Source organism: Epinephelus fuscoguttatus, linkage group LG12 (assembly GCF_011397635.1).
Source record: "Epinephelus fuscoguttatus linkage group LG12, E.fuscoguttatus.final_Chr_v1".
In the NCBI taxonomy this organism is placed as follows: Eukaryota; Metazoa; Chordata; class Actinopteri; order Perciformes; family Serranidae; genus Epinephelus; species Epinephelus fuscoguttatus.
Window position 1 is genome coordinate 40,320,083 of NC_064763.1, and position 9,798 is coordinate 40,329,880.

The 9,798-nt window shown below is 42.0% G+C and overlaps 1 protein-coding gene across 3 annotated transcripts in view; it reads left to right on the forward strand.

Moving 5' to 3' along the window:
- Positions 1 to 9,302, forward strand: part of LOC125897902 (proline-rich protein 7) — a 41,800-nt gene extending 32,498 nt beyond the window's left edge. For 2 of the 3 annotated variants that reach the window (XM_049591374.1, XM_049591375.1), the window contains exon 3: positions 7,274 to 9,302. In XM_049591374.1, coding sequence (XP_049447331.1) covers positions 7,274 to 7,908 — 635 coding nt within the window. In that variant the 3' untranslated portion in view covers positions 7,909 to 9,302. The remainder of the gene's footprint in view (positions 1 to 7,273) is intronic. The other variant, XM_049591376.1, reaches the window with a different exon arrangement.
- Positions 9,303 to 9,798: the final 496 nt, after the last annotated feature.

Here is a 9,798-nt window from a genome sequence, read left to right on the forward strand (position 1 = left end):
TTGAGAGACTTGGAACACGATGAAGGCAAGAAAAACTTGTTGAAGACATCCCTAAGGTCCCAGCTTATTTTTAACTTGAGGACACAGTAGAGCAACATGCATCTTATTGCATGTGTTATTTTCTCTCTCAGGAATGATTATGATTATAGGGCTACCATTCTACGTTGAATTATCTGCTATTGTAGTTTTCAGGCTATAAAAGTGTGAAAGACTCCCCATTTGCCTGATCTCAAAAAACATTTTCACTATTTTGAAGAGAAAGTGTTATTACTGCAGCATCAGGAGTCACTTTGAAAAATAAACCTAAGTATGATTCTCGCATGATTAAAAAAAAAAGAAAAACTTTCATTTTAGGGTGCAAACTCTCTTTTTTCTCCAAAAAAACCTTTACAAGAAACTGACAAGACGAGTTACTGTTAATATTTCAGGTCCAGTGAAAGCAGGAGGAGAGCTTGTGCAACATTTGGACAGATATCGATCAGGATCCGGGCAGATTCATCAGCCTGGAAACAGAAACTGCCTTCTCTTGTTCCAAAAAAAATGCTGTAAGGCTGATGTTTGTTGCCCAAGGCCCCAGAATATTTTCCTTTATACTGACAATACATTGAAATATAGACTCTACCATCTTACATTATGCCCACAGGCTCTCTGTCAGGTCAGAGGTATTTTAGAAATGCTGCAGGAGTGATCTTGTTTTTCAGGGTAGATGCTTTTCCTTAAAAAAATATTTTTGTGCTTGTATTTCTTTGCAGTAAAACCAATATACTCATAACTAATATACCCCAAACACATTTGTGTCAGGTAACAGTCGTGTTACTAAAATGCCACAATTCTTCAACCAAACTGCATCAAGTTTAGGATTTACTCTTTGTTTAGTGTTCAACCGAATAATGGGAAATTGTATCTGATAGAATGAAAGAAAACATCACTTTACTAATGTCAGCTGCAGCAGCTGAAATGCCTGCAGCGTAACGCAGGGAGTCTGTTATGATTCATGTCTGAGTGTTTCCTAAAAGCACACTGACAGGTGAAAAACCTGTGCAAGTGTTTCTGCTGAGTAAACCAAACTTGCGTCCAAATTCCTGCGTCACTCTGAACATTTCACTGCTGAGGTCTTAAATCACTTGCAAATTTAAGCAGAGTTTAATGCGGCTCAGAGCGCTGCTGATCAGGCCTTCAGTGTAATTAGCAACATGTGTGAATGGTCTAATTTGTGGAGAACCATCTGTTACTGCTTATCTGCAAAATACTGCAAAATACTGCAGTGTGTCACTAAATAGAAAATAGTCAAGAAAATATATTTTTAATTGACTGTACTCGTATTGTACAACACTGTGTGGATAACAGCAGATAAACCATTGATAAATCCTCATCAGTGCCAAGACACATTTCTTTCTCTCTCTAAAATATAAACAGAGGACACATTGTGAAGGAGGAATCAACAGAAGAATAACAAAATATGGCAATTAACCAAAATGACAGTATTTCCTCAACAACCTTGGACATTTTCCTCATTGATTGAAGGCTTGCAGGTTGAAAGGAGCGGAAAAAAAATGTCTCCTTGAAATTACATAACAATTTATTTGCAACAGAAAATATGCTCTGAATGAAATATAATACTGTCTGCTGCAGTGTGCACATCTGCTCTGTGAATCACCTATGCTCAACATTAAATACGGATCCGGATACGGGCGGAGTCTTCTGTCCGTGCTCCGCATTCATTTCGTCCGTATTTCTGCACGTTTCCATAAAGCTTACGGATACGGGCCAAACGGAGCAGTACCACCGGGAACCGTGGGGGCAGTGTTGCTGTCACTACCCGATACGTAGCTCTAGTGAGACACGAAGAAGACATAACAATTAAATTTCTCTCATCGGCAGTACTAGAGAAAAGAATTCTCCGTCCTCCAGTCGCGATGTATTTAACGGCCTCACCGACCACCGCCTCCTACAACGCTGCCTCTGTTTTTGTCTTTAAGCAAGAAGTACATTATCAATATCTCCTCACAGTCGCCATGTTTGTTTTTGAGTTTGTTGTTGTTTTCATAAACTTTTGACACTGGGCTGCCCCCTGGTGGATATATTGGTTAACATCCATGCCAACGTAAAGGGCGCATGAAAGTATGTGGGCAGTGACGGTAACATCGTTTGAAACGGACGTATACATTTTTGTACGTAAAGGGAGCATAAATGAGCCTTAATACAGCAGCTTGCTTTACAACACAGCCTCAGCCACAACCCAAATTAGCTCTCCTTCTTAACATAGAAAGATTAACACGTCTTGCCCTGCGCCTTAGCCTGTTGAACGAACCAACAAATGAACATTCACCTGGGAAAAGTTCACTGCTGACATCAGTTTGCAGGCTGACGCAATTAGCTCATTAGCTGCTGAGCTGCAGCACATTAAACAGCATGTAAATCTAAATGTACCTGCAAGTGTTACATGTGTCTGGTTAGACGCTGCTGTGGTCCTGTAGTCTAGTGTTGTGTCGTTTGCGAACGAATCTTTCAAAAGAACCAATCTGTTGAGTGAACGTACTGAACTGAATCCCTTCTGAAACTGATTCATTCATTTCTCAGTTCAGTTGAGCTCAGCAGTGAGCGTGCAGGCTGGGAGTGGAACTGCCGATTTGGTCCATGCGAGCGATGAATCACTTGTGAGTCGCAAGGCAGCCAGGGTGCAGGGAGGCCTGCCTACCACGTGACGAATCACTCGGTGAATGAATCACATGGTGAACGACGTAACCCCGATCCCTGAGTGATTCAAATCATTTCTTCTCAGCAATGCACTTTCATAGGGACCGTTTTCTCCAAGCTAATGGCTAATGTAGCCAGGAGTCAAGCCACATGAACACAATCACACACCTCCCCATTGTTTTAACAGACTTAGTTTCCAGATAAACAAACTTAAAACGTTAGGCTGGCCAGTAATGAGACTCACCAGTGCAGGGCAGACGCAGCAGCAGCAACGGAGAGGGACTGAGTCGGAGTGCGCAGTCCACAGTCAGGGCTTCTCCTACCAAGCACTGAACGATTCAGTGAACGAATCTTTTGAACGAATCCTTTTAATGAACTGATTCTAGTGATTCAGTAACATCTAAAGAACTGAAAAAATCAAAAATACATCAAAAAAAAAAAAAACACCCCCGAAAGACTCCTGGCTGGGGCTTGGAGTTTACTTGGTGCTGATTGGATATACTCAAGGAGGGATGTGACGACAACAGAAAGCAACAAAATAGCTTGCATTTTTAAAACTCAGCAGATGAGGGTTAGCTCGTTTATATAGCTTCCGCTGCCATTAAAAAAAAAAAAAAAACTCATTAAATGGCCCGTGAAAAAATTATTCTTGCCAGCGGATATCTTAGTTACAACATGATTGAGCTAGCAAAGCAGTTTTGTGTTGCTATGTGTGGTATTTATTCAGTTTTGGGAAATCACGATGTCTAGAAAGCATCAGCTGACAGGGACAGCTAACAGCAGCAGCAAAGCTAACATCAGGACGTCATCTGTTAAAAGCCTCCCGTTGTCGGATACGACATGAAACTACTCCAGTTAGCTCAATCATGTTGTAACTAAGACATCCACTGGAGAAAATATTTTTTTCACAGGCCATTTAGTGAGTTATTACACACACCGCTATCAATCAGCTAACGGCGTCCCTACGTTGCCCTGGTCAAAATGGTTGCGCAACGATTACGTCACATAGGAACCCGGTAACTTTACAGGAACCTTCCTCCTACTCCGGTATCAGTGGAGACACGGTGGTTGAGAGGGCCGAGCGAGAGGACGTTCCTGTAGTAGTTCCTGCCCCCCAAACAGTACCAGGAACTTCTTCAGTGGAAACAGGCCTAAAATGTCTTTGAGATGTCCATCCTTCCAGTAGAGTAGATTTTGGTGGTCATAGGTCAAAGGTCAAGGTCACTGCTATCTCATCTGTCTCTTTCTAGTGGACGCTATATCTCAAGAACGCCTTGAGGGAATTTTTTTTCAATTTTGGCACTCTGGGTCAAGGATGAATTGATCATATTAGGTGGTCAAAAGGTTAAAGGTCAAGGTCACCATGACCTTACATCCATCTGAAGTACACCTTAAGGGAATTTCCCTCAATTCTGGCACAAACTTCCACCTGAACTCAAAAACAAACTGATAAGAATTTGATGGTTTAAGATCAAAGGTCAAGGTCACTGTGACCTCACAAAACATGCTTTTGACCATAACTTTAGAATTCATATGCTAATTATTACAAAATGTTACACAAATATCCAACAGGATAAACTAATGAAGGTCAAAGCTCAACTTCACTGTGACATCATAATGTTCAGCTAAACACTTTTCAGGCCATTCTTTAACATCGTAACTCAGGAACAGAAGAGAAGACATTTGGTCAGGTAGAGTTTGTGACAGTAATCTTGGGAGTCCACCTTGAAACGTGTGTGACGCACCTATGTTTTCACAGACATGAAGTAAACTGTAACTGCAACTTGATAGGCATAACAACAGCAAGGTGTTAATTCTAGTTGAAGTTTTTTATAGTTACGTTTAGGCACTAGAAGCACTTGGTTTACAGAGAGATCACAGTGTTATTTAATACAGAAGAAGGTTGCAGTGAATCTAAAACTATAAACATTATTATCAGTATTAACATTTAACCAAAATCACAGTCTACAGACTTTTCCTTACCTTGACTGAAGTGTTTTTGTTGCCTTAACCTGACCAGAGATGGGTCTCTGGGGTGACAGTCCTGTGCCTCGTATACCTACTATCAACCCTGACCACCACCTTGCAACCTGGGAAAACAAGTACTGTATAAATGTAATTTCCAGGAGACAGTCTTGGAGGAAAAGGATTGTCAGACATGTTTCTGCTAACATGTAAACCTGTCTTGACGACAGCAATCGATGTGTTTTGGTTCATTTCTGTACTAAGACAAAGATTGCAAAGAATACACATGGAAAAACAAAGCAGGATTCATTCCTACCAGAAGCAGAACTCTTATATCCTTCGATAAAACACCAGAATTTTGAAAGTGTCATTCTTTAAAGCTACATTTGCAAAAATAGCTTTCAGGATGTGTGTCCATTTGGCTGTACTCCCAAAAATCTGCTAAAAATGAGACAGCCAGGCCCAAACACACCAACACTTTCTCTGAAATCATTCATTTATTCACTTCTCCCTGCACAGTAGAAGTAGCCTAAATGGCAATTACAGACAGTAATGAATCATCATTTTATGTCATCACTGACGTGTAGGGTTGGAGGACTGTAATTTTACAACAATGAAATGCATATGATTATGGGTTTGTTAGCTACAATGTATGTAATATTATCGCATGGACTTGCGTTGCAGTTCTTCCACCAGAAATTGCTTCAGTCTTAAATGAGAGGCAGAAAGATGGAAAACAAGTGCGCCTGAAATTGGAGCGAGTGATAATGGAAAATAAATATGTGTAAGACAGAGAAACAGACCAAATGTGCTGTGATGCATTTTGTTCCCACAGCTGAACACACTTTCACATGTATCACAGTAGGACACTGCTTATTACAGTCCTTTGGGTTGTGACCTGAAGATGAAGTGTGACACACACACACACACACACACACACACACACACACACACACACGCACAGCATCATGTATGTATTATGTGAACTGGATATCAGACTGCAAAATGGTCTCCAAAGTTGTTCACCCAGCCCGTATTCCAATATAGTCTTCTCTCTTTCTGGTTTGCTGCCACGTTATGCAGCCCACTGCACATACAGTGTCTCTTGTCCAATAGACTTCATATTGGGATGACACCATGCACCTAAAAATAGCTTTTCTAGACTCTGGGAAAGTGTCACAAATATTAAACCTTAATGGTTTAATAAAATAAAATCATACCAGAAAGTAGTCTCGCCACCAGCCAATCACAGATCTCCGCCTTCTGATAGTCTGGGGACACTCCTTTCTAAAGTGTGTTTAACACACCGGCAAAAACGGCCGGCAACAAAGCAACAGCTCTTGCATTTTTGAAAAGGACACACCTTCTTGGAAATGTGCGCTCCTCCTTTTCTCGTCCGCAAGGAAACAAACACACAGAGAGCTTGAAAATGGATGCCGAGAGATTTAACTCCATTTTATCAAACGTGTGCTCATCCATGAAAAAAATATTTTCTCCAGCGGATGTCTTAGTTACAACATGATTGAGCTAACTGGAGTAGTGTCATGTCGTATTCGACAACGGGAGGCTTTTAACAGATGACGTCCTGATGTTAGCTTTGCTAACTGTCCCTGTCAGCTGCAGCCACTGATGCTTTCTAGACATCGTGATTTCCCAAAACTGAATAAATACCACACATAGCAACACAAAACTGCTTTGCTAGCTCAATCATGTTGTAACTAAGATATCCACTGGACAAGATATTTTTTTCACGGACCGTTTAATGAGTTATTACCTATTACAGACACCGCTAACAGCTAACAGGGCTAACAGCTAACGGTTAGCCCAGCTAAACGTGCACACAGAAACAGTAATGTTTGTTCAATCATTGTGTTTATAGACTTTACAAACATCGGATTAGTCTAAACGGTGATACAGTGATGTGAAAAATGTGATATATATATATATATATATATATATATATATATATATATATATATATATATATATATATATATATATATATATATATATATATATATATATATATATAAAAGCTCTGCTGGTTTTCTACCCAGAAGTATTTGTAAACAACAAGGCAATTCCCTCTATAGTACGGCTGGACGGATGAGTCATGGCCTTGTAAAAGATTATGTTGGTGAGAATGTGTCGCCGCAAACGCGACAAACATCCACTAACTTTGACGGCGTTTTCTGCGAGCGCGGCTGAGCCATTTTGTACCGCTACACGTGTTTCTAGTGGGACACTGTTTACAAGCACAAGAGTTCAGCGAGCCACCGAAGGACCGCCCTGTGGATTTACTATTGGTTCTGCAACGTAGGGAGTTTTTTTAAACTCTGAAATTGTATCCGCCCATCTAAACACAAAATCAGGGAGAAAGTCATCAGTCTTTAGTTAAGCAAAGCGTCTAAAGACTGACTTGTGAGTCTAACCAGAAAGAGTCATAGTTGTTGACCTTGCATGCAGTTTGTCTTGTCATATGTCTTGTCTCTTTACAATAGTGGTCTATGTTGCAGTGTCGCGGTCGGTCTCCGGGACAAATTAGCAACAAGGCTGACTCACTAAAATATTGGTGCATGTTGTGATTAATCCCTGTCTCCTCTTTTTTCAGACACAGACCTTTTCGGGAAGCCGCCCTGCTATGAGGAGGCAGTTCTAATGGAGGATCCTCCTCCGCCCTACAGTGAGGTCTTGGCCGATCCACGGGGGGGCACCTACCTGAAGCCTGCAACGCTCCGAGCCATGCCACCTCGGCCTCCTCCTCCTGTCAGGGAACACCAGGATCCTGCTCCAGTGTTCACGTCTGAGACCAGCAAGCCTCCCGTGGCGGCCGTATTCCCTGATAGAGGTTACTCCTCCCTAATACGCTTGCCCTCATCCCAGCGCTGGGACTCCCTGGGTCATCTCCTGTCAAACATGGACCTGAACCACAACAACCTCACCCCGCCAGGGGCCCGTCCCATCCAGGCTGCCGCTGCGATGGCAACCATGCCCCGCCGAGAGCCCAGGACTCCTCATGATGGACTTGGGTTCCGAGGTGGAATACAAGGACTCCAAGGTGGCATACAAGGACTACAAGGAAGCATACAAGGACTTCGAGGAGGGATGCAAGGACTCCAAGGGGGGATACAGGGGTTCCAAGGAGGGTTTCAGGGGCTTCAGGGGGTCCATGGACTGAGGGGACTGGAGCCCAGCTGTGGCCTGCCAACAGCCTTCCCCCTGCTGGGTCGTAGCACCGCTGTCTAGACCTGGATGCTGACTGGAGGAGTCTAACTAACCAATACGTTGGCCCATCTCTGAAGAGCCTTCAAGCAGGAGATCTATTAACACAGACTTCCTGTCTGTATGCCTCCTTTGCTGCTCCATGTTTACAGCAGTAACACTGCAGTAGTAGAGATTTAATTCCCTAAAGAGCTAAAAGAGGGTTAAAGTGCTGTGAAGGCTCAGTGGTTAAATTCCCTGATGCAGTTCTGCAGGCAATGGGTGCCACTTACTCTGCTGGGATCGAGGCTTTCAGCTCTGTGTAAAGGAGGAAATGACACACCGTTTCACACCAGTGTTGTCAAATTAAAGAAGCATCCTGGTGTCATAGTGAAGCTCGATGAGTCAAGGTTCTTTTGAACAGCACAAGAGAAAAAAGGATCAGTGACGAGGTAAAAGGACGAGTGACAAGCACGGACGTTTCTCCACCTTTCATCCAGACTTCCTTCATTTTCATCTCCACCTCCCCATCTCGTGTCGCCCTCTCGTTCTGTTCGTCCCTCCTCCCCTCTCTCGGTGCCTGAGCAACCTATTGTACCAGTCTGCTGTTGCCATGGCTCCCGGGAACTGTCTGTTGCCCACAACGACCTCTCCTCTTTTATCTGCTCTGATTCTCCGACGACTCTGTTCACAGCTTGTCTCGTCTCAAGGACTGAGTGTTAACATTTATAAAAGGACACGTGATGACCCTCTCTGGGACTTGACCACTGTGTTTGTGACATTAGAGCCTGGTGGCCAGTTTTTACAGTGACAGTCAAAACAACAAGGTAGAGTACAACAAGCTCTCCAGAGAACAAGTGTACTTGGATTGCATTGTGTAACATGCTGCTTTGTTGTTTTCAATGTCTATACTACAAAGGTTTGGAGCCCTGTCGGGGGTCACAGGATGGCGTCAGCTGGATTATTTACGGGGAAAAAACTGAATTTTTCATGTACAAATTTATTATCATTCTTTTAAGCTTTGTAACAAATGCTTTTCTTTTTCTCGCTGGGCTTCTTCCAATAATTTATGGAGTTAAAAAAAAAAAAAAAAAAAAAAGAGCCAAAAATGGGACCAGCTTATTGTGTGTTTTTATGCTCTCCGCAATATACCATTAAATATTGGATCCCTCCCTCTGGAGCATCTTGAAATCAAAATTAAAGCCATTAACTTCACTAAATGTCTTCTGGATTCAATTACAGTTACATCTCCTTCACAGTGCCAAATCATATTTTATTGGATTTCGGTATTTACCTTTTGGTACAGCTCTTGTTTGTTTCTGTAATAATGCAAATCTCACTGGGTTTGTGGTGAAAAAAAAAAAAAAGGTCTCAGGAAGATGGAAACATCAATAAATGAAGTGTGAAAGAAGATACAAGCAGGATATTATAATACAAAAAAAACAGGGCAAGTCAAACATTCAGAGGAATTACTCAGGAATAATTATAGTTAATAATAATAATAATAATAATAATAATAATAATACCACTGAATCCCAGAGACACCGGTATAACTGTCATTATGACTGTAACTGTGCACCACAATGCAATTTTGATACTTATTACCGACGTGCATGCATCTTTCTTAATGGTCCAATAACGTGTTTTCCTTGTGAGACGGGGAGAAGACTCAATCTATTGATAATCTAATGTGCAGGTGGTAATGGTTGGATATCAAGAGGAAGTGGGCGGCAGTAGGATTAGGAAAACAGTTGCACGCAGGGCGCTCTTGTGAACTGTGAAATGCAGGAAAAAATTACACCTATTACTTCCTTTTTTGATCGTGGTTGCTCATTTCAAGGTGCCCTGGAGTTTCTGAATAGTAGCAGCGCTGACGTAGAGTGCGTCCTCATTTTCTTTTTTTATTGTATCATGCAAGTGAACAAGGATGCACAT